This window comes from Oryzias latipes, chromosome 8 (assembly GCF_053564925.1).
Source record: "Oryzias latipes strain Hd-rR chromosome 8, Olatipes_Hd-rR_3.1".
Classification (NCBI taxonomy): domain Eukaryota; kingdom Metazoa; phylum Chordata; class Actinopteri; order Beloniformes; family Adrianichthyidae; genus Oryzias; species Oryzias latipes.
The window spans coordinates 3568677-3595888 of NC_136244.1; the positions used below are offsets into that span (position 1 = coordinate 3568677).

The window sequence follows — 27212 nt, forward strand, 5'->3', positions numbered from 1 at the left end:
CTAGTGTGCATCGATGCCCACTAGATTGGCGAATATATAGACCACAATGCACCGGTTTGAACTGTTTTTAATTTAAAAAAAAAATAACATTTTTCTTTTATTTTTTACTCAGTGGATTCATAAATAGTCTTCGTAAAATGTTAATACTTTTTATGTTTTTACTTGGATGACGTCATAGTTGGCGTTGAAAAATAAATAAATGAGTGAGCGCATGTCCAAATAATATTAAAATCCAGAGTACTGGGTAGACGCTAGTCTCTATGGGTTAGTTAACCCTTGTGCTATCTTGTGGGGTCCAGATGACCCCACCCTTACATTGACGTGTTATTCCTACCACGACAAAGGTGGATAAAGGTGAAGAGGATTTCATGTAATCCATGGACACCAGTGAAGATCACAAATCATTGAAGAAAAAAGGTTCAGCGCACTGTCTAGTGGGTCCAGATGACCCCACTCCCAACGTTAACGTGCCAAGGATAGCACAAGGGGTTTCCTGGTTTAGCCAAAATAGAAAACCTATGTGGTTCACTAGAAAATAGCTTCTGCAGAGTGGCAGGAGTTAATTAGAAAATTGCATCATAAGTCTTGTCTTGAGTTGGAACCCCATCCCCTTCCCGTCACCCATAAATGAGAGCTCTCTGTTTACAAACTTTCCCACCCCCCCAACTTAACGTCAGTAGTGCAGCAAAAAATGGGGAGCAATATTTGCACTAACCAGCTCCCAACGTTAACAACCAGTGGGTCATTAGGACCCCACAAGATAGCACAGGGGTTTTAAGGGAGTAGTGAGTGAATTCGGACTTAGCCCCGGAATACATGTTTAAAAGTGCAGGTGGGTAAAAAATTAGCGCCGCCTCCTGAACTCAGCAACATTTAGCAAATCATGCTGGGTTCACTTACATTGGTGCTCGTTTTTGTTGGGTTTTTTTTAGTTACTATAAGGGATACATTAAGGCCGCGTCACACAGCCACTAAGAACACTTTACGCATATTGCATGGATGAAAATTGGTCATGCGTGAACGTACGTGGGAAAAAAAGGAGAAAAGTTGTGGTCTTTACGTGAAATTTTCACAGATGCATCACGTATGAATCTCGGAAGAAGTACGAGCAAACCACACAAAAATCACTTAAATCAATGTAAAAGCCAAATCTAACCCAAAATATGTCCGTCAGTTATGTAATTTTAATGCGATATGTGCGCCGTATATGTGATTTAGAAGTTATACATCGGTGGTACATGCGTGAAAGTCGTGGAAAGACCCAAGTTTCTGTATGCATCACGCAAAAAGCACACACAATTGCGTAAGATTTACGGAATAATTGCATATAAACTACACAAAATGTGTAGTTCTCAACTGACAAAAACTTCTGAACAGTTCAAAACAGACTTATCGGAAAGACCCGATAACCGATACTCTCGACGGACATCTGCGCACATCGACGAAAGACGAACGCAAGAAACAGTCATGAAGGGCGTAGATCACGAAAGACCAAGATGTCCTCCATGGGAAATGCGCAAAATGTACGTAGCAGCTGGGTGACGGGACCTTTACGCCTAAAAGTTGTCTAATTGATTTACTTTGTAGGAAAATAACAAAATAATGCTAATAAACCACAAAGTGACCTTTTATGTATGTTTTTATTTTATTTTAGGGTTTAAAAATGTCAGTTCCTGCTGAGAGTTCAGACACCATAAAAGATCCTAATAGTAGAAACGAAATTTACATGCAGAATTTCAATTAAATCAGCGTCATTTGACCTCTGGCTGTTCAGCGTTTCTTCCATTTTTAATGCCTTAGACCAAATTAGCCTTTATTTCTGATGAGACTGTGGTGAAAGCTGAGGAAATGAACACTGCTCAATGTTCAAACTATGAGAAATGTCAGTGTTAATAACGAGTAGTTATCAAAGTAAAAACAAATTCAACAAATGGTTTAAAATACTCAAACTTCTTGACTAAATTAAATATTTTTTAGCACAATTTGTAAAATGTGGAAGTCAACAACACACTGTGGTGGTGCTGGGGAAGCTAACCAGCAACCATTTATCATCTTTCCTTCAGAGTGAAAAAGGGGAAGAAAAGGAACCAGGCTCACTTTAATCAGATGCAGAACACTCTTACCTGTTCCAGTCATAAAGAGTGTTTTTTTTTTTAAATAAAGAATGCACACCTGCGTTTCTGCAGCCATCAAACACGTGCAGGTGCATTCTGCACGCACGCACCCCGCCACCGCCGCCGCGAAGGCTGAGATCAGACGCACCTTTCTGGAGGTGTTCAGACAGATTGCTTCAGAAAAAGTTCCCGTCTTCCTCGCAGCAGCGGCGGATTGTGTGCTACAGTTGCATGAATGTGTGCACCTGCTTTTTGTGTGTGTGTGTGTTTGGATGCCGAGCGGCGCTGACTGAGACCTGAGAGTCGGTCTGCGTGCGCCTGCGGGGACAAACACACGGAGGGCAAACAGAGCTCAGATTTCATCCAGATTAATCTGGAAACTCTGTAATGAGAGGTCTACTGTATATATTTAGCTGCTGCTGTCAGATGTAGGTCAGACTGACAGGCAGGACAAGCCAAATAGCAGATCCAGATTGCCCACGCTGAAGTGACCTTGAGTGGGCCGCCTCATATTCACATCAGCTCTTTATCCGCTGACCTGCAGCAGACTTTGTTATGATGGCTCATGACTGAACCTCAGGTTGCTTCTCCTTTACGGAAATGCATCTTAATGAAAACAGAAAGAGGAGAAGATGAATTACTGTCAACGTTGCCTCCATGTGTTGATTCTGGCACTTGTTCAGGTTCCCTCCAAGAGAACAAAGCTCTCTTAGAAATACTTCTGTCCTCAGTGATGACAGACGCCATCATGTACGGTTCTGTCTGCACTTTAGGGAGGAATTCTTTTAAGAAACAAAACCGTTCAACTCTACGTTTACAAAAAAAAAGGGGGACAAACCCTGAGGTCACATGACCCATCGCTTTTCACCAAGTCACTAAACCCCTACCGGTTCCAAAAAGGGACACAAAACAAGCCTGGCGGTAGTGCTGGACGATATGAGAAACACCAGCAATCGATATTGTAATGCTGACATAACTTGCGATCCATCAATAAATAGAAAAAACAAAAACGAATACATCGTTTCATTTCACTGCAACAGTTTTGTTTGAATAAGTCCACATAACTTAGACTAAGCTCCAAATGACCCTCGTCTACATAAGAGGCGGGCATCTAACATAGGTCATTCGATTGGTCAGTGACGCTAAGGAGCCGATCCTATTTGTTAAAAAATGGAAAAGGCCTCAAGTCACCATGAGATTGAATGTAAACATTAAAAGTAACTATTTATCACAGTTTAGGCTCTTTTGAAATGTGCGAATTGCACAGGCTGATTAATTAAATTCATTGTGACCGCTGACCTTTCAGTTATGAAGAGAAGTTTTGATTTTTATTGATTTCATGGATTGTTTGTTTTCGTATAATATATAATTGTGGTGGGGGGGCTTTTATTTATTATTTATTGCTATTATTTTTATTATTGTTTATTTATTTGATTTTATTTAAAGCATTTTGAGTTTATAAATAAAAATGAATTTGAATAAACAGTGGATGGCGCAATAAAAACAGCTGTCACACTCATTGACTGTACATGAGAACTGGACTGAGTGACCCCCCCCCCTAGCGTTCCAAACAGGAAGTACCTGCTCGCTCATAGAAGCCAAAATCCCATAGACTTCTGCCTCCAACATGGCGGCGTCCACGAAAAAAAAAAAGGCGACAGACTTCGAAGTAAAGCGTTTTCTAAGGATGACGTCACTCGCTCCAGTTGTCAGATACAGCCGATGGTCCCACCTTTGAAAAGAAGATTCATTTTGATGATGTTCAGCACCGTGTGAAGGGACCTGGCTCCAGTTTGAAATGAGCTTCAGGGAGGAAGGGAAAGCGTTTCAGGAGGTAGAGAATATTTCATGATGTGAAATGAGGTTAAAGCGTGGAAATCAATACTTTTAGACATCTCGTCTGATTCTGTCGGATTCCCAGATGTCCACAGATCAGCCAATCGAAAGGATTGTAGGAATTTTCATGCGTCATTAAAAGAATTCCCTGAAGAGTTGATGAAGGAGACATCAATTTGAGGCGCTGCAGCAGCTACGACAGACCTGACGGCACCGCAGTTCCACAGAAACCCCAAAGTCCTCAGGCTCTAAACCAAATGTCTGCTACAAACGTATGCTTTAGTGTCGTGAAACCCCCAAACTTCGAGAAAAACGTGGAAAGCTTGTGAGTTTTTCACAGGTGACGCGGTTCTTCCAGCTGGAACCACATTTTGTTCTTGTGGTTTCCAAACAAGAACCGCCTCCTCCCCCATCAAACCGTACATCTTCTCACACTTGTCCAATCCTCTTGTACACAAAGTACTTGTTTCTGTATATTCGAGCTCAATTATGTAATTTAGCAGCCGTGCGTGCTCCGTCTCCACGGCAACAGCACAACATATCGGCAACCGCAGAGCCGCACCGGGGGCCACTGGCGCTGCTGAGGTCCTGCCAAAGAATAATCCATGCCAGAGGTGACATGAGTGAAGGCGGAGTGAAGCGGGAGGAGGCGACGCACACATGCAAAAAAAATAAAAAAATGAAAGAAATTCATCCCCAAATTGACAGAGACAGACACAACAGCCTTTTCCCGTTTCTCCTCTCGCCCCTCGCCTTCCTTCTGAGCGCGCACACACTGGATATCCTCCCATTCTTCTTGGCTGGAGCCTCCCATGGCAATAGCGGCAGGAATCCATTCTCCACGGATGCTGAGACAGCTGTGCCGACGCTGAATGAGACGCGGTCGGGTCTGCCTCTCTCTGCATGCGGCTCCAGATAAAAACTACACGCTACTTCATTCAGATCTATATTGTCCGCTGCCAAGGCGCTCGGGGGCTCAGCTCATCTTTGTGCGCGCCACCAAAAGAAAACACTGGATTTCTGAGCAGGAACCAGTGAGTTTTGCCATAAATGAGCCCCCGCTGAGATGTGATGGCCCCCCATCCCCGAACGACAGGAACTGAAGAGGAAGTGACATGAACTGCAGAAGTCTGTCCGCTTGTATCAGAGGTGGAGAAGAACCTGCGACCTCTCATCAGTGTGGGTCCCAATGGAAGGGGAGGGCAAAGACCGGAGAACAAATGGAGATGGACTCTTCCTGGAATTTAATGGAAGACAGGTGTTGGGGGGCGGCTTGTGGCCTGGCGACCTCTGGGTGTCCTGAGAAGAAGCAAAGACTGCTTGCACAGCATCCTGCGTGCTCCGCTCCAAGAAAGCCAACGGCTGGGACTGAGTGGCATATGCTTTGAGTTCAGCGGCTGTATGAAGGCCAACCGCAGAGTGCTTTCCTGGCCTCCGCATCACTTGGCGTCTCAAACATTCAGAGGATATTACTTCTCCTTGATGTTTAGCAAGTTCAACCACGATGTATACAAAGTCATGGCAATTAAAGCTGCGTGCAGCTCAAGCAGAACCCCACAGTGATATGATCACTTCATTTACCTTTGTGGGAATCTTATTCTGGAAGTAATCAAATCCCACAAACTGACGCTGGAGCACAAAGCAGAACTCCAGGGCCGGGCCGGACCCTGCGTGCGGGCCGCCACAGTCCAGATTTCTTCTGTGACCAGTCGGGGGGGGGGGGGGTTTGATCCGAACAACAGCTGCTCCGACTCGAGCCATGGGAAGAGATGGGGTGACGGAAAGAGTGGGGGAGGGAAGACGCTTCCCAAAATCCGAAACGTCCGTGCTTCAGAACCTGAACCTGACCGACATCAACCCACCCAACCAGCAAACGCTGATCTGGTCTTTAGGGTCAGTTGGTTCTGTATGGCAGAGGGCAGCTTTACACACACTGTATTTTATTTTCAGCACTATAAGACGAACCTAAAAGCCCTGATTTTATTCCCTAACTACTAAAAAACTGTAGTGTGGGACTGTAGTGACCCTGAATTCTAAAAGCAATTCAGAAACCATGCTCACTATTTTTTTTATTTTTAAACCCTAAATATGACGTCATCACAAAGTGAAAATCAAGTTGATATGAACGTAATACGACGATTATTTATGAATCCACTGTCCTCTAAAGACAAAAATTATTAAAACAATCATCTTTTTTTGGCGAAAATTGTTCCGATGCAATGCATTGTGGTCTATATACGCCGATCTGGTGAACATCGATGCACACTGGTTTTTCGCAGAGACCTCTGGGAAACAGTGATGCTTGTTTTAGCGATCTGTCTGTTATTTTGCATGTTGCAAACAAAGTTGGGAGTCAAAAGGTTTGCGAGGCTAACAGTGTTTTCAAACACCTAAAACGCAGCTAATGTGTAGCGGTCCCGATCTTTTTTTTGTTTTTTTTACATGCTACTAACAAAGAGGGGAGTTAGCGTAGCCACAGTGATGTTTGTTTTAGCGTTATCGATCTGTTATTTTCCGAGCTTCAAACCAGGTTGGGCGTTATTATAAATACGCTAATGCGGCTAACGTGTAGCGGTATCGCACTGTGGGTTTTTTAAGAGTTACTAACAACGTCAGGAGTCACAGGTATTGTGAATACGCTACTGTTGCTAACGCAGCTAACGTGTTACAAACAAGTTACTACAGACATAGTGAAGTCTGACTGACTAGCGGACTTGTCTCTGACTCTTGTCTCGCCGAATGCGTCTTATAACCCGGTGACCCCTCTAGTGCGAAATATATGGTCAAGATAAGAATATAAATAATAACAAAGGGCTGGAAATGAAATGAAATAAACTGAGAACTTCTAGAAATGTCCACAACACTAATCAATTCTAAAGATATGTGAAGCAGGGTTAACTTTTCTTTTGAATGTGTGAAAACTGCAGGAGTTTTGCTTTTTCTCTGCCTGCCAGTTTCCTTCAGCTTTTTGCAACTCTGCATTTTCTTTTCTGAATCCCATTTTTCTGTAGAATTCCTGCAGAATCTGTGACCAAAATGGAAAACATCTCTGTTTCATTTGAGCCTTGAAAATAGATTGTTTCAAACTTTCATCCTTTGCAATCAGGGTTCCCATTTGCTTCCCCGAAACCTGGATGCGCCCGTCTGAGTGACGCACGAAAACTATAATCCTCTGCAGCCTTTCAGCACGCGAAAAGCAGAATGAAGCCTTTTGGGAGTTGTGACTATTATTCAGGAAAAATTACAGGTGGAGAAAATAATCTACAGTGGGCAGCTTTGAAGGATCTGTCCGCTAATTGACGGATTCTTTTCTCTGGGCGCGTTATTGACTAGTAATTAGTCAGACGGATTTCTCTGGTAAAACCTAGATTTCTGGATTTTTTTTCCCACTGCCAGAATCGTACAGGTCATCAGAAAGTTCGCGCATTTGCATCGTCTCCTGCGCAGAGGAGCTATTCCAGGTGGACAGGAGCGCGCGCGCGCGCCTCAGTGGCGCAGCGGGAGGAGCGCAAACGGGGAGGGAAAACTGAGGAGGAAAGAAAGGACAAAAAACAAACACAGACAGACACCTAATGCTGAATAAACAGCGACTTCACAGGACTTACCACTAAGGCATTGTTTAGAAGGTGAGTGGGGTAATACTTTAGGGTGTTAAGAGGCGAGGAAGAGCATGGGTCAGCGTCCAGGCGGGCACAGGGGGGGGCAGAGGGAAGGAACATGTTAAAACGGTGCACCAGAGAAAGAGAGGTGACAAGACAGCTGGAAATACAGTGAGAGCAAGAAAATACCATGAAAAAAGACACAAAAACTGTGCTGCGTCACTGCTGGCCTATAGGAGTGCGCGCACAGCTGCAAACCGACACACACACACACACACATGGTTGGTGTGGATTATCACGAACAAGACGCATGTATGAATACAAGTCAAACAACAGTTTGAGCGCGTGATGGATGCACCTTGTAAACACACACAGGCCTGTCTCTTCACTCCCCTCCAGACAGCCCCCTTTTTCATCCTTCCTAATTTCCTTTTCTCCTCATCAGCTGCACTTTAGGGGTTCTCGTTATCTGCTCCCTTTACGCACGGAGCTGCTCGGTAATGCGCGGGCGTGATCTGCGAAGTCTCCTTCACGCACGCTCAAGTGCGCAAAAACCAAAAACCCATTTTAGGCCTGATACTCCTCGCTGTGCTGCCTTTGTGCCATTTTGCAAATGTCTAAGGAATAATATATCTTATATCCATGACGGATCGTTTTGCTTTTTTGGAGCAAACACGCGCCAAGCGGGAATAAACAGTAACTCTCACGTCCTTCCTGCACTAAAATTTTCTGTGATATATAAAAAAGTATGTTTTTAAATGATTTTTTTTCATGGTGAGTCCAAATGGAAACCTGAGCTGCGCCTGCAGAGGAGCCGAGGGCATCCTCGGAGCCTCACGGCCGACGCTCAGAGCGGAGCCAAGCAAAGGAGCCAGGAGTGAGTGACGCACCTAACCGAGGCCAGACCATCCCAAAAATCCAAAGAGGACGGGACGAGCCATGGGAGTGAAGCTTCTGCAGCAGCATTACCCCTCCGAGGTGGGAGAAGTGGTGGTAAAAGCGGCAGGAGTCACGGCACAGACAGGTTAAAGGTGAAGCATTATCGATTTTTTTAATGTAAAAACAAAATCCAATTAAAGTTATTTTATCGCAAATTTGCCAATATGGCAATTGAGTAGCAAAATACACATTTTACCCAACAACAAAAAAATCCCAAAATACATTTGCAATAAATGCACCTATAAACAAAAGTGGCACGTGACCAAACCCTATCAGCTGATTTCAAAGAGTAAAACTGAACACTCATAACTCCGACTTTTTGCTTCATTTTCTATTAATTTTCCATAAAATCCCTGTGATGCTCCACGACAAATGAAATCATGGAGTCTCCAATGAAGCTGGAGCCTCACGTGCTGCGTTTAAGTGCAAACACTTGACTGGAAAGTGTCGCTGGATGAGTCATTACGCGCGCCTCACGCGGCTCGCGCTCCCGGTCTCCGTCCCAAACAAAAGCGGTCCCTGAAGGCGGCGGTGAGCGCCCCGCTCCCCCCGCTCAAACCCCTCCTCTCCCGGTCAAAAACACCCCCTTCACCCCACCAACTCCAGCTCGGACGCTTGGAAAACTCCAGCGGTTCATTTTGAAACTTTTCTCTGGATTTCCCGGCGCGCCGCGCTCTCCTCCTCCCCTCCTTTCCTCCTCCTCCTCCAACCACCTCCTCCTCCTCTCTCTTTAAAAAAATATATGAAATACATTTTAGGAGAAGCGCCATTTTCTCCCTTGAAAACCATGTGCGCCGCAAACGCACGACAAGCCGGGACCAGCGGGGAGAGCGGAGAGGAAGTTTCAGAGAAACCGAACCCAAATGGAAGGCAGAGGCAAAAACGGCGCATGCAGAGGAAAAAAAAAAACAGAAGAGTTCTGGCTGCTTCCGAACCGAACCGAGAAATAAGAGAAGCCGGGTTACCTGTGTCAGGCAGTACGGGGAGTACATGGTTGTTCAACTGGGAGGGAGGACTGGAGAGCTTATTGGAGTTGGATGGAAGCTCGGTGCCGCATTGCAATCGTTTGCCGTCCTGCTTCTCTCAGTCCATGCTGCTGCAGCTTACAGTAACCCCGCCTAGAAAGTGAAAGCTTGCACAAACTTTCAGCGAAAAACTTTCTCCCCCCACCCCCCTCCCGTTTTTTTTTAAATCGCTTTCCTCCCCGCAGCCACGTCTCCCGATATCCCGACGACGCGCAATCACGAGGGGAGTTCGGGGTCTCGACAGGAACCAGATCTGGGGTTTGGTTCAAATCTTCCATAAGGCGCACTCCGCTCACGACTGCACGCACGCGCGCGTGCCATGCTGGAGCTGCGTTTACTGGCCCGCGCGCGCGGCGTTTCGAGCACGCAAACAATGATCGGAGGCTGTGAGGCGCGCATCCGATAGACGTAAACGCACCATCAGAAGAAGTTTGACTCAGTCTTCTACCTAATGGCAGATTGACACAGTAGACTTCAAAGTAAAGCATCTGAACTTGACTTTTACTGTCATTCACACCAAAAACTCGTCGGCTTCATTTGAACCAAACTCCAAGGTTAAAAAGGGACCAACTTTTTTTCTGGTTTATTTTAACTCAGGAAAAAACAACACTCATAGATTAGGTTCAAATGAAACCAATATAACCCCCTAAAAATTAGTATTGCTCCAAAAGTATATCCCAACATGACCAACCCAAGTGTTTGAAGAGAATTAATAAAGATTCAAATATTTCTCTTCAAACTTTAGTTTTCTTTTGTCAACTTGAGTATTTTCCCCAGGATACTCTCATTTGAATGGGTACTTTTTACTTTAATATTAATCTTAGGTGCCCTGTAGTGGACTGGAACCACCCAGGGTGGACCCTACCCTAGGGTAACAGTAGGGATAGGCTCCAGCAACCCTGTGACAACCAGATGGATTTATTTATTTTTAAACCCGTGTTTGCACCATGTTCTTGTGGCATTTTTCTGATGATGAAGGACATATAAAAGCCCAAAATTGCATTTCAAAGTATTTCTTTATTCAAATCGTTGAATATCAGGAGTAGATAAAAAATTCAGTCAACAAAAAGATTGTATTCGTGACATTGGGTGGGTCACAAGGTGCCTGCTCCTCTCCATTCTGATAAATCCAAACAGATCCGTGAACGTCTTTGTTTTCCTCATCTGACCTGGAATCTGGATCAAAGCTGCAGCTGGATAGCTACGATATTGCTCACCATTTTTGTTGCACCACTAATGTTAGATTTGGGGTGTGAGGAGCTCTAAGCTAGCAGGAGAGATGGATCACAGGAAGTTGGGGTGGGCTTACTCTGCACCAACTGTCCCGCCCACAACTGCTGCCGCTTTGCAGAAACAATGTCCTAGAAAATGGGAACGCCTTTAAAATAGAGGAAAAGACTATCGGAGTTGAGCTTTAAGTACTACTATTTTTACTCGGATAACATCTTCTCTGATGTTGATGTGCGGACGTCCTGCGTAGGAGTCAGAATTTTCCATTAATTGCTGAAAAAGAAGCTGCACAAATACTTTTTTGAGATGGATCCGTTTTTCAGCAAAAAAAGGTGCATTTCTCCTTGAATCCGTCTGAATCAATGCATCCTCTCATCCTGGCTGCAACGCCGGACTCTATTTATTTACTGAACCATATTTGACCCAGACTGCGAGCCACAACTGCAGCTTCAAAGCCAGTGAAGTGAGTCCAAGCCAAACACTGACTCCGGCGCTCACAAGGAAGTCGAAACACAGCAAACAGTGAAGACAGACGTATAATCACCGCCTCCGAGCTGAATCTAAATACTACACTGGGACGTGTCAGACATCGACGTGCCTCCCACACGCAAAGCAGCGCCGAGTGATTCATGGGAACGTCAAAAAGGGACATTTTTCTGCCGTTTGGATGAGAGGGAAACACGAAGGAACAGAGAGTGCAGATTCACGAGGCCTGATGCTCGAGCATTTCAACCGCAAGCCTCTGCAGGAGAAACAAAAGAGAGCCGGGCTCCCAATTACTGCCGGGGGCCAGGCGGAGAGGGAGACGGCAAGCGGTCAGCGTGCCGACTAAAGCCTGCCGTCACGACCGGTAGTCCTCCCTGTAATTACACCAGCAGTATGCAAACTCCGGGCACGCCTCTTTCCTCCCAGGCAGGTTGACAGACTTCACAACTGTCAGCAGCTTTCCACGGCCTGGCTTTGCTTTCTCCCAGTGGGGGCAAAAGGTCACGGCGAGCTTGTGCAGAGCTGGCCTCCTTGCAGCTCACACAGAAAAGCCTCCTCTGCTGCGGCTCCTTAAATGAGCCACACATTTAGTGGTCTGTGTGAGTAAATCTCTCATTAACTAACACATGGCAGAGCCATATGCTGCGGTTGGTGGGTCTGCTGTGGTCCTGCTTTTTCACACGCTTGGAATATACATATTTACCACTGCTGCAGCTCTGCAACAAGCCCGCTTGCTGCACGCCCGCACCACAGCTTCCATTAACGGGCGACGAGCCCTCCCAGAGTCTCTGCAGCCGCAGCGTCAACAACCGCAGCTCCAGGCGCTTGGAACAGGTTAAACGAGGATGGGAGAGACCGCGCAGCTGGGGAGGAGGACGCCACACCTGCCCGCCGAGCCTGGAAGGGGGGGGGGGCGTCTGGACGAGATAAGCTAAGGTGCGGTTGGCCCTCAGCAGATGTTGGAGCCCGGCGCTGACATGTCTGCCTTTTGCTCCAAGTGCCGCTCAGCTGACAGCCCCCCCTCCCCAAGTAATTCTGCAGAGCTGCAACCGAACAGGAAACTCGAGGGTTTGGTCCCGTAGACCAACAAATATGTCTGAAAGAAGAAACACTCAAACTAGATGTGTTCATCTATCTATCTGTTTATTTATTTGTTGGCTGATGTTGATCTGAAGCTGATCTTTTAGACTCATGGTCACATTTAAACTCAACAAATAAGTTTAATGCAAATTACTGATATATTTATGGCTTGTTTATCCTCAATCTGACTTTTTAGCATTTGGAAAAAACATTTTGGATTAAAAAAAAAACTACAGACATCTGATGAGGACAAAACTGAGTTTATAGTTGTTTAAAGTAGTAATAGTTTTATGATAAAATAAGTTTTTTAATTTTTTATTGCAAAAATGATCAGATATTATCAGTTGGCATTTCTGGATTCCGGATTAACTCTTAACTGGCCATTAATTTTATATTTCTTATTTATTTAAAAACATTCTTATAAGTTTTTGTTTATCCTCAAATATATATATATTTTTTTGTAGAATTGCAGCATTTTCAAATTTTTATTTTTAGTGTTTTTCTGGCTTCTGGGAAATCTCCCGAAAATAAGGCACTATCTTTTTGAAGACAGAAAAAAAAGTAAAAAAATTAAGCTGAGTAACTGTTAATTAAAATAAAACCCTTTTGTGTTAAAATAATACATTTCATTACCTCAGAAGAGTTTGAGCCAAAACAGGAAAAAATGCCCACATTTTTAGCATTTAATTTAGCCACAATTATTCTCTGAAAAGCAAAAGCTGAGCCCTGAAGCCTGAAAGACACATGGAAACGTCTGTTTCAGCCGAGCTGGCTGGTGATGCAAAATCTTTATTTGTATTAACAGAAATGGCATCTCAACAAAACACCATAGATCTAAATTACGATGGGGATTATTGACCTCTATTTTTTGCTTCCAATACAGAAATTAAAAGAGCAGTTTAATGTTGTTATGTGTGAGTGTGAGCTTCACATGTCGGCTGCGGATTGAAAGAACAAAGCACAAGAATGGGACGCCAAGTCGGACCCTACGCTTCCATGAGGAGAGCCCACAAGGAGCCGTGGATGCTCCTGAACCCGCTGACCTCTAGATTCTAACACCCCTCCATCTCTGAAAAAACTCTCCACCTTAGCGACCGAACTGCTCGGTTACAGCGAGACCGGTTCATTTCTGTCCTCCTGAGACACTCGGCACGCTGTAGCAACCCAGATTCTCTGGGAGACTTGGCATGGGCCTTAACTCTGGAAAACAAAGAGCGCAGCCTAGAAAAAGTGGCTCCCACCTCATTAACCACTTTCAGCTCCACAATCCCCCCCCCCCCCCCCCCACTGCAGTCTTTGGACTTCATGGGTCCAACCTCTCCTTCCTTGCTTCTCTCACTTTTAACCTTCTACTCCTCTGCACGGCGCTAAGCGTTAAGCATGAACTCTCACTCCCACGTGGCGAGAAGTAAAGATTCTTCTTTGGTTCATGTGTGGAAATAATAATTGTAATGGTTTGCAGCTGAGTGAGGAGGAGGAGGGGGGGGGCTTTAACAATGACATTATGATTGTGAAGCAATTACCAAGACAGTTGGAGCAGACAGTGAAATGACTTCAAATGACTTCAACAACATATTTAGGCGGACAGACGCACAGATGAGGCAGAAAGACACTCAAAGTGGATGCGTACCCTGTAAGAATCTGACACCACGAAGCACTCAGGCATCCCAGGACCTCTGGAGGGCTCCTCGTTCATCAGATAGCTTTCGTTTGCCTGAAACACAACATTCACTCATTAGTCAACGTTGTATTTAAGATCAGGGAACTTAAAAGACACGGAAAAGCCGGTCCCAAAACCCGCTAAAGCAGATTTCTTCCGTGAAAATCCTCCTCATCCTCCTGCTTGACCTATTTAAAGATCATCCTCAAGTCCCTCCAACAGATAACTGCTTTCATCTTTAAAATCTGCACACGCACATGGCTGCTGGCGTGCACAGCCTCCCCGCGGCCATATGCTGCGCAGACCTGAGGCCCGGCCAGACCTTGCCTGGCCTGGCCCAGCGCGGTCGGTGAGCGAAGCGTTTAGCACAGTGCCTACAAACACAAAAGCATTTCCTGCTCTGGCTATTTCACCTGGGTGCTCACTGATTCAGCACAAATCATTCAGGCGGGGGCATTCAGCGCAGACCCCGGGCCACACGTCTGCCCCCACGCAGACGAGCGCAGACCGCTCGCATAAAGTGTTTACATGAAGCCTTTCTCCCCCTTTTCAGCGCAGTTAATTTGTATGCGGCGACACGCCAGGCCCTGAATGAGCATCGACTTCTTCCTGAAGCCAATTCAGGCAGCCGGGCCAGACAGCAGAGACGGGAGGAACCCGAAAGCTGGAGATCTGGGTCGGAGGGCAAGTTCTGTTTGGCTCTGGCGCCGTTCTCCACTTCAAAACTGGAACAAGTTCTGTTTCTTGGTGGATAAATTTCACTGTTTATTCTGGGAGTGAAGGAAAACTTTTAGGCCTCAAAGCCCCACTCCGATGAAAATGGTGTTTTTAACCCTTGTGCTATCCTAGGCACTTTAACATTTGGAGTTGGGTCATCTAGACCCACTAGACAGTGCTCTAAACCTTTTTTCTTCAATGATTTGTGATCTTCACTGGTGTTCATGGATTACATGAAATCTTTCCACCTTTATCCACCTTTGTCATGGTAGGGAGAACACGTCAATGGAAGGGGTGGGGTCATCTAAGATAGCACAAGGGTTAATAAATCTGAGTATCATCCATAATCCACAATCGATTCAATTCATCAGAGCCTGGATCAATTTTTTTCAATTCTTTTGATCCACTGGTTTCAATTCGATTTGATTTTGAATTTACACGTATTTGTATATAAAAACAATAACAATCCATATACGTTTTGAAGATATTTATATTGTTCTGATACTGTTCACATGCTGTAAAATTGTAAAAAGGAGAAGCTCCAACAAAAATGTGCAGATTATTGTTTCGACACTCCTGGATGGCGTTTCAGTTTGGCCACTAGGTGGGCTATAGCATTACACTTTATTCCAGAAGCAAAAAAACTGAGCTTTATACCACAAATGGTTACTTAAAAAAAAGTTTCCTTAAAAGAGTTTGGTAAATTCATGCCTGTGTGTATTTAAAGCTGTTCATTTAGTCAGAAACGTATGTTTAAGTCGAACAAGCGTTAGCATTAACCGTCCTATGGGAAATTCCATTATACGTTAGCATAAAGCTAGCAGAATTTTTCTTTATGATTTATTTAGCTTGGATCCATTCTGATTGATTTATCAACCCAGCCCTAGTTTTTAACACTTTCTTATGGCAACTTTCTGATGCTGGAGGACAAATATGAAGAGAAATTTCCACATTTTTCCCGTTATACGCCACACTTAAAGGCTTTAATTTTTTACAGAAAAACATCGATATGCCTTTTAACCTTGTGCGCCTCGTGCTTGGTCAACATGTTTGAACATTGCGATGTCTGACTAGTTTTTTGCTAGCTCCTAATGCAGCTAGCCCTTCTAATGTGGCAAACGGTCTAATTTGGCGAATGTGTCCAATGTGACTAACGCTTCTAATGTGGCTAATGCTGATAACGTAGCTAACGCTTCTAACGTGCCTAACGCTTCTAATGTGGCTAACACTGCAAATGTGTTTAATGCTGCTAATCTACCCAACGCTTCTAACATGGCTAATGCTTCCAATGTGGGTAATGCTTTAAATGTGGCTACCGTTTCTAACATAGCTAACACTTCCAGTGTACCAAACGGTTGTAATGTGAATAACGCTTCTAATGCGGCTAATGTTTCTAACGTGGCTAACACTTTACTTGCGGCTAGCAGTTCTGATGTGGCTGATGCTTCTAATGTGACTGTCACTTTCGGCTTCTCCCATCAGGGGTCGCCACAGCGAAATAACCTTCCCACGAGGATGAGTCGCATGGTAAACTTGGCAATGTTTTTACGCCGGATGCCCTTCCTGACGCAACCCTCTCAATCCAACCGGGCTTGGGACCGGTACAGCACCAGAGAAGGGAATAGGGAGCAGCCCGGATTCGAACCCTGATTTCACGGACGGAAGGCGCCGCAAGCCAGCACGAGCTAAACCGGCCCCCAATCCTTCTAATGTGACTAATGCTTCTAACACTAACGTGTAGCGTGTTACAAACAAGTTACTGTGAACACAGTTAAAAAAGTCTGACTGACGGATTTATCTCTGATTTCTTTATCTTGCTTAATGCCTCTTATAGTTCGGTGTGCCTAATATATGACATAAAAATAAAAAATAGGCCATTTATTAACAGTGCGCTTCATGAACCAGAGCAGCCTTTTGTGCGGCAAATATGGTTTATGAAAAAAAAAATTAAGGTCAACATTACATTTCTGAATATTTCTTTATTGACATTGTTGTAAATCAGAAAGAGAAAAAAAACGATAGTATGTGTGAGGTAGGAAATTCTCTGGGCAGGCCACAAAACATGAACGTCTTTGTTTTTTTGGTCTGAGCTGGAATCTGGATCTAAACTGTACGGCTGGACAGCTCTGACATTGCTCGCCATTTTTGTTGCACCAGTAATGACAGGTTGGAGGTGTGTAAGCTAGTGGAAAGGCACGCAAACAGAGAGCTTCAAGCAATGGGAAGAGGGGTGGGGCTTATTAAGTGCCAACAGCCCTTAGGAAGCTTAGAGGTGAATTTTTTTGATGACCTCCTGCCGCTCTGCAGAAACTATGTCCAAGATATCGACACAGGTTTTTTAATTTTGGCTAAAAATGGTATCATTATAATTAAAAGACCACAGGAAACGACTTTACAATAGATCAAATGATGATCAGAGTGGGGCCATAACTAAAAGTCTGCGAGAATGTTGAAGGTATTATTCCTGAAGGCACTCAGACTCAGTTTTATGAGTAAGAGGAGGAGAAGTAATCCTGTTTTCCTCAGCTCGGCTTTTGAGAGTGATATCCACCCGGAAGAGGAACAAACTTTGTTTGTATGTGGGATCAACAGTTCCAAGGGGGCCAAACAGGCACTGGCAGCTAACTTTAGCATTTGCATACATGCAGAGGATGACATGGGGTTGCCCTTGACCAAAAACCTGCAGAGACATAAACACACAACACTATATAAAGTCCCAGACTGGGACTGACTGAGCTGCGGCGGGAGGCGCAGGCTATTCATATCCTCCAGAATGAGAGGTTACGGCCCCGTCTTTTTCCCTCTACCATCCACAGGAAGGATATCTGTGTGTGGGGTTTCACTGCGTTTGCGGCCAAAGGTCTCCGGCAGGTTGATTACCATAAACCTAACAGCGGTTTTATTCAGCAGAGCCGCTTTTGCTCACAATGCGCTTGGCGTGAGTCGTCTTCACAACACACAACCTCTGGCGTGTCACAGCTTATATGTGGGGAAACACTGGAGGAAAACCATTTGAAACCATTTATCCCACTAAATGATGCCATCATGAAAATGAGGGATGCTTTTCACTCCGCTGATTATCACCGAGGCGCATAAAAAAAGTGGCAGACGAGCGGTTCTTTACATTGCCTCCTCTTCCTGGCGTGTTTTAGCCATTTCAGGATGATAAATGACTTGTGGTGAATGGACAGTGGAGGTCTGCAGCAGTGCCTTTGAAGTATAGCTATATTTCACATTTTATAACAATAGATCACATGACCATCTGTAGGGATGCACTGGCCAACAGAGAATTAGTTTCCAGCTCTGCTTTGTCTCTCGGAGGCTTTTGGTTTTATGGCAGAAACAGTCGAATCTTATTCAGCCAGAGTGAAATCTAAAGGAGGTTATGGAGTTTAAGGTGACGGTTGATTAGCACACTGACAACATTAGTCACTATATGGGGAGATGGGGTATCTGTTGACTTGAAAGAGGCAAGACAAAAGAAAACTGTGAAGGTTTAAAAAAAAAAAAAAAAGCAGAAGGACAAAATCTTTCTAAAAAATATACTTTTTCCAATATAATTTCTTTCATAAGTAACAATAAGATGTTATGTTCTCATTGGTCACATTCAAAGTGTGTCATCAGTTTGTTTGTGAGTCCTCAGAATCACTGAAACAGACGTGTGTTGGCTGGATCTAAAGATAGTTAAGAAAAGCGGTGAACCAACTGTGTCAGCTTCTGATATCTGGAGTATCCTCAGAGTCCAGTTTATTTAAAAAAATATGTCCTGGTTTACAAAGTGAGGGAAGTAATAATTTGGACAAAATGCTTTTGGTGCAGACCACGCACGAGGTCCCTATGAAAAATAATCCCCTCTCTCTGATGGGAAGGAACCTACAGCAAAACCTGCCTCAGGAAGAACAAAGGGAAAATGAAAGAGACAAAAGACAAGCCTCATTTTGACTAATGAAGCCTCTTAAGATGCCTTCGTGTGACCTCCTAAAGCGGTAGTCACAACTGCCCTCACGTTTGAATGCGGGCCAACTGCAAGCAAAACAAGTTTAAACCTGTGTGGGGCAAAAAGATGGAATATCATAGACTGCCCGTAGAGCCCGTAGAGTGCACTGTTCATGCATGCTGCAAGCGACAGGTCATAGAGAACACTTAAACAACAAGCAAGGTTAAGCAAGGGTGAAGTAGGTGAGAAGCAGGCGTCAGACAAATCTTTCATATTTTTCAACGCCCTCAAAATCCACACTTTGTGAAGTTCACAAGTGATCAATGTGTTCTCAGAGTCCGGCCTGTGTGGTGGACATCCTGCAGGCATCGTACAGGCATTACGGATCACCTGCTCACCCCATGTGTCCAGCATTTGTGTAAGTAACCAGTACTGGCATCTTACTAATGACTAGAGTGTGGTGTAAGGGCACCAAACGACAGCATTAGCCGTACGACATAAGTGTGTGCAACTGACATTATCCTTACGAATACTTCAAGATATACACATGCAATGGTACGTTCCAGTTTCAGGATGTCCTTTAAGGTGGCTGTACGATCCTCGGGGGAACTTCAAGACACACCTGCGCTCACCTTAAGATGAAACCGCTCTGTTCCAAAACTCTCCATGGACCCGGACAACCTGCAGCAACCATACAGGGGTTGACCTGTGTAGGTGCGTATGACCAAGGTTTAAGATCACAATGATGATACATCATTACTACAGATCCTTAAAAATAACGTGAATCATATTCTCCAAATATTCTTGTTTTAAAGTCAAACCTCAAAGAGGAAGTGCAAGCGCTGGATCGTTGAATCCTCACAGGATCACTGGCTATCGGACATTTCGTCCATCCGTCCATTTTCGAAAGGACTCAATCCTTTTGGGGTCACAGGGTTGCTGGAGCGGATTCCAGCTACTTTCAGGCAAAAGCAGAGTATACGCTGAATGATTTGACAGTCCATCACAAGGCAACACCAGAGACAGACACATGCACACCTTCACCTAGGGACAATTTAGGCAAGTCATTGAGCCCTACCTAGAGTCTGGTGGAAGGTTGGTGCCAGTGTTTAGCAACAGAGCCACCATCAGTGTGTGAATGGGACTGTGATTGTAAAGCGCCATGGGCCTTCAAGGAATGTAGAAAAGTGATTTACAAGTATAGACCATTTATCGGTTTTACTGTGATGTGAGAGCGCTAACCACTACACCACTGTGCAGCCCTGGCATCACTCTTCTGATTCAACTTTATTATTTAGCCAATCTCTTAATCAACTCAATGGTTTAGTGGTAGAGTGTCGGCTCTGAGGCCGGTACATTATGTCAAATCTATAGTTGAGTCATACCAAAGACTCCAAAAACGAGACCTAATACCCTCAACATTAAGAGGTTGTTTCTGCGGTTCACTGCTCCCTCAGGGCATGGGTCAAATGCGGAAACAAACAATAAGTAGGACTTAAACTAGTTTAAAGAGCAAAGTTGCTCATCGTTTATCCAACATCAATGGTTGCTTAGAACACCGTTGACTAGCTGTAGGCAGCAGGAGTAAACTTTGAATGGAAAGTTGATCTGGAGAAGTTTCCCTCCCTTCAGCTGGGAGCTGATCATTTGGGTTGTGTGTCTTTGGCAGAGCAACCGCCTGTTGCAGGGAAACAGAGACCCGATGACATTTTTATAAATCAAGACCACTTTCATTTCTCCAAATCTGCCCTTCAAACAACCACAAGTGGTTGTTTTACCCTCCTGTTGATTACAAAGTTTTAAGAATGAAGGAGGGCGTCATTTCAAAGCTTTAATTAGAACCAGATTAGCCATGAATACAGTCTTTGTGCAGTGTTAAACTTAGAATCAGGAAACAGGTGAGGACTTTGCTTCTCAGATGCTTTAATGCCGTTCTGGACATTTTCATTTCATTTGGCGTTTTTTGGAAGAACAAATTCTTGCACTAGAACCTCACAGTGCTGAACTTCTCTGAACGTAACAAAGACGATCATGGTGCAGATTATGGTTGGTCCAGCCCCTCTGCTGTGCTCAGCCCGCTCTCTTCGCTCTGACAACCACAATCAGGGGCTGGATGCCTCAGTTGGCTGCCTCTCAAATGGATTAATCGGAGCACATATACATAATGCCCGCCTCCCCCTGTCTTGCTCATTGTGTTCTTCACACGGCGCAGAAACCACCTGGGCTTCCTTATTTATGGATACGCAACAATCCGCGAGGGGCGGGGCTCCTCGCAGCGGCTGATTAACAGCCTCCTGATGGTTCCAGCGTGTCGACCGAATCACTCGCAGCATCGACCTGACGGGCCGGACGCTTTCTGGAGCATCAGACACGCTAAACACGACGACCGGCCTCCACGGTCCCGCCGCATTCAGCTCTAATTGCATCCCCATTCTTCGCTGGTAACAAGCTAACAAACCTGTGCAGATGTGGAAAGCACATCAAAGCCAGGGAGGACTGGGAGGGGGAACTTGTTTGTATGAAAAAAAAATGTGTGGGGGAATATGAAAGGGGAAATTTATGTTGTGTGAGTCCAAGCCAGCTTTACCTCAGGGAGAAATGCTGGAAAAATGTGATATTTTACACCTGCATCTCAGGAGGTGCAGAATAGGAGCGGGGGAGGCAGTAATTAAAAGAGCATGTGTGTGTGTGTGTGTGTGTGTGTGTTTACTGTGTTTCTGGGGCTTGCCACTGGTTCTTCTCTTCCCAACATTTAATGTGCTACAATCTATTTGATGCAAGATTGTTAAAAACGCCAAACCTGGTTACAAGTACTAAAAAGTTTCACAAGTATGCTAATATTGCAGCCGGGATAAAAGCTGGCACGCTCAGCTGAATGAATAATGCTATCGGCTCGGATTTCTCATTAAGGCCTAAAACAGAAGAGGAAACATCCAAATTGGGATTTTTTTCTTTTTTTGCACTTCCTAAATAAATGCAGATAAACAGCATCTAAATTGAGTTAACTGAGATTACAGGGTTACACAGCTGCTGTGCATTCTGGGATGTCTTGTGAACCTAATTATTCTGAGTGTTAAGCCTTAATAAAGTAAAAGAGGAAAGGTTAGAAAACAGTCAGCGGGGTGACGGATGACATTAGAGATGGACGACACTGATCAACACAGAATAATGGGCAGTACTCACCGGGATGAATAACGGCGCACGTTATTCGCCAGCGTTTTTCAACAGCGTTTTTTGTGTTCAAGCCCAAGCGAATTTCGCTGACGATGAGCCGAGTGAACATGCAATTTCATTCCCTGACATTAGATGGCGCTTAATGTAAAACAGAAATACTCCTGTACACAAGGTGGCGCTGCGCAACTTTACGCTTCTTAAATTCGCTTTTCACTCAGAAGAAGAGAGCAAGTATTTACGCGATTGTCAGAATCATACAAAGAAAACATGAATATTTCAAGCACCAGTAGCTCCAGCGATGAAGAAATTATTGTTCTGTTGAATGATGAAAGACGCCGGAAAAGACGCCGATTTTGGGTAAATCCCATAGTTACGAGAAGAGAAGAACATGGGGAGTTTTATCGACTGGTACAAGAGCTGAAAATGTGTCAGTGAGTGCATCTTCTTCGTCTTATTTGTTTGCGGCAGTGTAGACGCTACTTGGTGTATATCTTCTTTGCCGTTACGTATGTGTGCTCAGCAAGACAGTTTTGTGTTTGAGCGCCCCCCAGTTGTGTTTTACTGTCACTTCAGAAGCTCCAGACACGTGTGCAAAAGCGCCATTCTCATTGGTCGTGTAGTTTTTGACGCGGCGCGTCAAACCAAAAAAACGAACCCGAGGCATTTCTATGCTTTTACGCATGGCGTTTTTCGCGTCGGTGTGCACAATCACATTGGTGCCCTTTGTTTAGTCACGAGGCGTTAAACATCGGCGAATATCGCGCGCGAAATTCGTCCTGGTGTGAACAGGCCTGAAGACGGTTTCCTGTTAATTCTGAGGCTCTTTTCCTGTTGACTTCTTTACAGCGGGGGAGGTAAATAATAAAAGATTGTTGTACAATAATTTCTTCTTTTTTACATTGTAGTAATGTCAATAATTTGATGTATAATAAACATTTCCAAAAATCGAATCAGAAACCTAAACATTAGTTTTTTAAATAAAACAGAACCCCACTTTCTTTTATTTTATAGAGATTCATGATAAAAGTAAAAGTCAAAATTACACCAATCTAATATATAATACATGAAGGCACTTCAATGTGGGGGTCTATCTTATTACAAGAAAAATAATAAGTATCCCATAATACTCAAATCACAAAGCTATCGATGTGGGATGATTTCTTTTTTCCCCTTTTTATCATCAGTTCATTGTTCAATCCATTTTCCCAACTATTCAAGATGGCATTAATAGCTGCATGTGCATAGACTAGGAAATTGTGCAAATTGGATTTGCGATAATAAATTCACCAAATGGAAATATGACAGTTTTGAAAAAACTCACATTTACATAAAAAGATTGTTTTTGTTTTTGGAGGAGGTGGTTTTTGAGGAAATTTACATGTTTTGCCAAACTTGCAATGGAAACAATATTTTCTAATAAAAATGAGTCATGTGACCAACAACCGGATGGCGATGCGCTTCTTTGTAGGAACCGGCGGCCTTGGGCGCTGCACAGCGGGCGCCACCAAGGGCCCACAGTGTCACACAGCTCATCATGTGTGTCATGTGGAATTGTTGGATCCACAGCTCATCTGGAAAAATCACCACCCACCATTTCCCAAAATGGCTTCATCCCTAGCCGCTGCTACGTGTGAGGCGCTCGCCACTCCATGGCCTGAAGAAGACGCAGACGACTCCTTTGATAGATGATGATGAGCGCTAGTGCTGTGGCAGAAATGTGAATGTATCTGCTGTCAAAGTATTTTTCAAATCCATCGCTGTGTTTTTGAATGACTTAGTTGATTTCTGTTTATTTGCATAATCATGATTTAATGGAAACAGTGTAATTGCGAAATTGTGTTTTTTTAAGTATTTGTAGAATTTTGATAACGTTTCGCGCATATGTGTCATGGAAACGCAGCTATTGACTGCATATGATAACTGGACTGAATGATCCCTCCTCCCGGCGTCCCTAACAGGAAGTTCCCGCTGGCTTCAAAAAGCCAAAATCCCATAGACTTCTGTAGAGAAATAAACAGCTGTTACTCAGTCATTCTATTATTTACATTACCCATTCTTGATCTGATATCTTTTTTGTTCATCTTAATGTATTTCATTAAGATTCATTTATTGCAAAGTTCTCCAAAGTTTGTCTGACCAATCAGATGCCTCACCGTAGGTGGTGTCAGATCCAACGCTCAAAACATTTGATTGACAGATTTCGTGTAGCCAACTTTCAAGTGGCAGCGGTGTTGCCTTCTGACAAGCTTCCTCCTGATTGGAGAGAGTGGTTGCCAAAGAAACAACAGCTCAGACCGACTTGGACCAATCACTGCCTACTGACATTGTCTGGCTCCAACATGGAGCGAATACTGGGAAAAAATGGCAACTGTATTGACTTTATTTGGTTGGCCCCAGGAGTAAAGCATTTTCTATGGGGGACATGACACTCACTCAGTCCTCATAAAGAGTCAATGGATGACATTTCATTCATCAGTACAGATAAATGACCACATTACAGTAATATGTGGAGCAGAAACTATCTTCAGAGGTTTTTAGTTTTTTGTTGAATATTTCTAATCTTGCATTATCCTGTAGCCACAGAAAACACTGGTGCTCTCAGGTTGTTTCTTTGTTTTAAAAATATTGCCAATAAATCTGAAATCTTCATCCTTTTTATTTAAATCGTGTCATATTAGTACAGAACGTGCATTTTTAAGATGAACAGCAGACTTGAGTTTGTGGGTTGTGGCCATGGAAAATTTGCCAGATCTTCCTCGTCAATGCCAGGCAATTATTTTGCTGCTCGCTCCCATTTGGTGATGATTAGTGCACTGAATGTCTGAAATTGGAAAAAACTTAATATAAGGATAACTTCAAATTGTATGTATATAGCAGAAGCCTCTGCAGTGAATGCAAAGACAAAACAGCTGCATCAGCTTGGCACCTCCACCTCATGCTGGTCGCCAGTTTGGGTGGAGATGGCCTCCCAATGTTTAACTATCATTGAATGCAAGCCAGCTAATGTAGTGGCGTTGGTCCTTTCATGTCCAAACAGGTCCCACCAGTGTCTGATAGTCAAGCTGAGACCATTCCAGCACCGGACTCAAGGTTGTCTCTGATAAACCTCGATTATTATCATTTTGAAGTTGAGTACCCTGGAGTTAAATCATTGTCCAGGTGAAAAGTCAATTCTGATTGGCTGCAGGGAGTCATATGAAAGTCATAATGCACACCTATAAAATAAGTTTTAGCTGACATAGCCTTAATGTTCTATATTATTGCACTGGCCCAAATGCCAGTTAGTAACAAGGTCAACAGAAACTGGGAACCGAGGTGGAAAATGTTATTTCACAGTTTATTCCAACAACAAGGCAGTAGAAAAGATGTCTGTCCTTCAAATGGCTCTATGATGGACATGACAATAGGTCTGTCATGTTTTACCATCAACGGCAAAGTTGTCTGAATAGTTTGTTGTCTGTATTTCTGTGGTTGGACGGCTCAGTTGGCTGGGTGTAGGACTGGCACACAGGGAAGGGTTAGATTCCTAATGGTGGCGCAATGAGCTTCATTCAGTGTGGGTCCTTGGGCAAGACCCTTCGCGCTACTGCCTTATGTAGCCACAAGGAGGCCAAAGTCTGGGTCTCCCTGTGCCGGTCTAATACAGAGCTGTGTCAGGAAGGACATTCAAATCTCCTGCACCTGTGTGAATTAGTGGAGGCAGATTCACTGTGGCGACCCCAATGGGTTAAGCTGAAAGGTCAACAACAACCGTTGTCTGTCTTTCTGTCTTGTTTACTGTATGCTGAAAGTTAAATACATGTTTAAAAATAATGTTATAATTAAATATAGAAAGAAATGGTTTGTTGGATGATACACATTTAATGGTGGATATTTCTACAATAAAAGCAATCTGAATGCGGACTTTGTTTCTTTGAAACAAACTTCATCATTTGGACCAAAACCAGCGGTAAGACGGGATCTTTTCCTCTGAAATCATGCTTTGGATGACTTTACACGAGGTTTAGCTTATATCCCACTTTCCTTCGCTGCAGCAGAGCGTGGTTGGTGTAGGCTCGGTAGCTATCACTATGACAACATATGACAGACACCAACACGTCACACCAATAGTTTGTGAAAAATTATTTAAACCTAAAATAACAAGATTAAAGTACTAATTGAATATATTTATCCTTTTTTTGTAAGTGATCACAGTATAAGCGGGATGACGCCTGAAGAAGTGTCCATTTTCAGAAGTCATTGGCAAAACATTTTTAGAAAGAGTTAAAGTCCAGATGCCACGACTTAACTTCAGAGCATCACCTGGATAAATGTGAACCTTCACCGACTTGGTACCGCTGGATGGAGAATCTCATCTCGACATCTTTCTGCACTGAGGCTGGCCTGCAACGATGACATAATGCTTAGAAATCGGGGTGGGGGTGGGGGGGCTATCCCACAGCATCATACTCCCTCCATATATTGACCTCAGAATGTTCTTGCCATTAGCAGATTCTGGGGCAGCATCAGTCATTGGCCGATTGAATTCTGTGGCGGGCGCTGCAAGACTCAATCAGCTTTTTAAAAATATTTTTGCAGTCAATCAAATGTGATTAAATGCGATCATAATATGATAATCTCTACAAACTGGATTATTTACAAAATGGATTTTATGTCAGTAATAATACGTCAATGAATTGCCTGCTTGGTGAAGAGAAAGTACCATAAAAAATATTTTAGGTTCACCTCCCACAAAGACTCTCTTCCTGTTAAAAAAGCTCATTTTTACTGCTCGTAGGCCCCTCCCACAAAATACTGTGAACACAAAAACGCTACACAAGCTGCCATGAACACGTACCGCTGCCATGAACATGACTACAAATGCCTACATACACAAACACACGCTAGACCAAACACCTGCATACATGTGCTTGAACGTCGAACCCATAACAGGAGACCTGGTCGACATGACGGAAAGAAGAAAGGTGGATCGTCCCTGTGTTCAAGAGACCAAAAGAAAAGAAAGAGTCAAGCTTATAGATGGGATAGATTATGCTGTGGATGGAAAGAATAAAGAAGGAGGAGATCATAAAGCTTCAAAGGTTGGAGAGGAGAAGGAGAAATTCTGAGATCTCATGAAGAGGTTTGGTGTTTAGTGGTGTCATGAGATTTTTCCAGAAAAGAGGGGAGCAAAGGAAGACATCTTGTTCAGATGTTGTAACCTGAAAGAGATCAGCAACTGTAAATTTGTGGCTGAGGAGAGTGCAACCAGTCATCAGAGGATGGTGGTGTGAGGATGACTCTGGTGGTGAGGAAGAGGAACATATAAAAATGTCGGTATTTCGCGATGAGTCTGGATCAGACCGTACCCGTTGCATCGACAGGTTCCAACACAGCTTCGTTTGCATAAACTTCAACACCTGGTCGCTGTCAAAA

The 27212-nt window shown here is 43.9% G+C and overlaps 1 protein-coding gene and 1 long non-coding RNA gene across 25 annotated transcripts in view; one reads left to right on the forward strand and one right to left on the reverse strand.

Annotated features, from left to right (window-relative positions):
• The window catches only part of nfixb (nuclear factor I/Xb), a 179126-nt gene that overhangs the window by 142548 nt on the left and 9366 nt on the right, over positions 1-27212 (reverse strand). For 8 of the 24 annotated variants that reach the window (XM_078951181.1, XM_078951161.1, XM_078951185.1 and 5 more), the window contains exon 1: positions 9454-9838. The exons of 2 other annotated variants lie outside the window; for them this stretch is intronic. In XM_078951181.1, coding sequence (XP_078807307.1) covers positions 9454-9480 — 27 coding nt within the window. In that variant the 5' untranslated portion in view covers positions 9481-9838. Of the gene's footprint in view, positions 1-7555; positions 7592-8439; positions 8569-9453; positions 9839-13939; positions 14024-27212 lie in introns of those variants that run through there. 14 more of the 24 variants (XM_078951146.1, XM_078951184.1, XM_078951170.1 and 11 more) reach the window with 5 other exon arrangements.
• LOC144994211 (uncharacterized) lies at positions 8445-26209 on the forward strand. The gene is made up of 4 exons (XR_013657646.1): positions 8445-8580; positions 18959-19041; positions 19190-19337; positions 19439-26209. It is a non-coding gene; the product is annotated as an uncharacterized LOC144994211 (long non-coding RNA).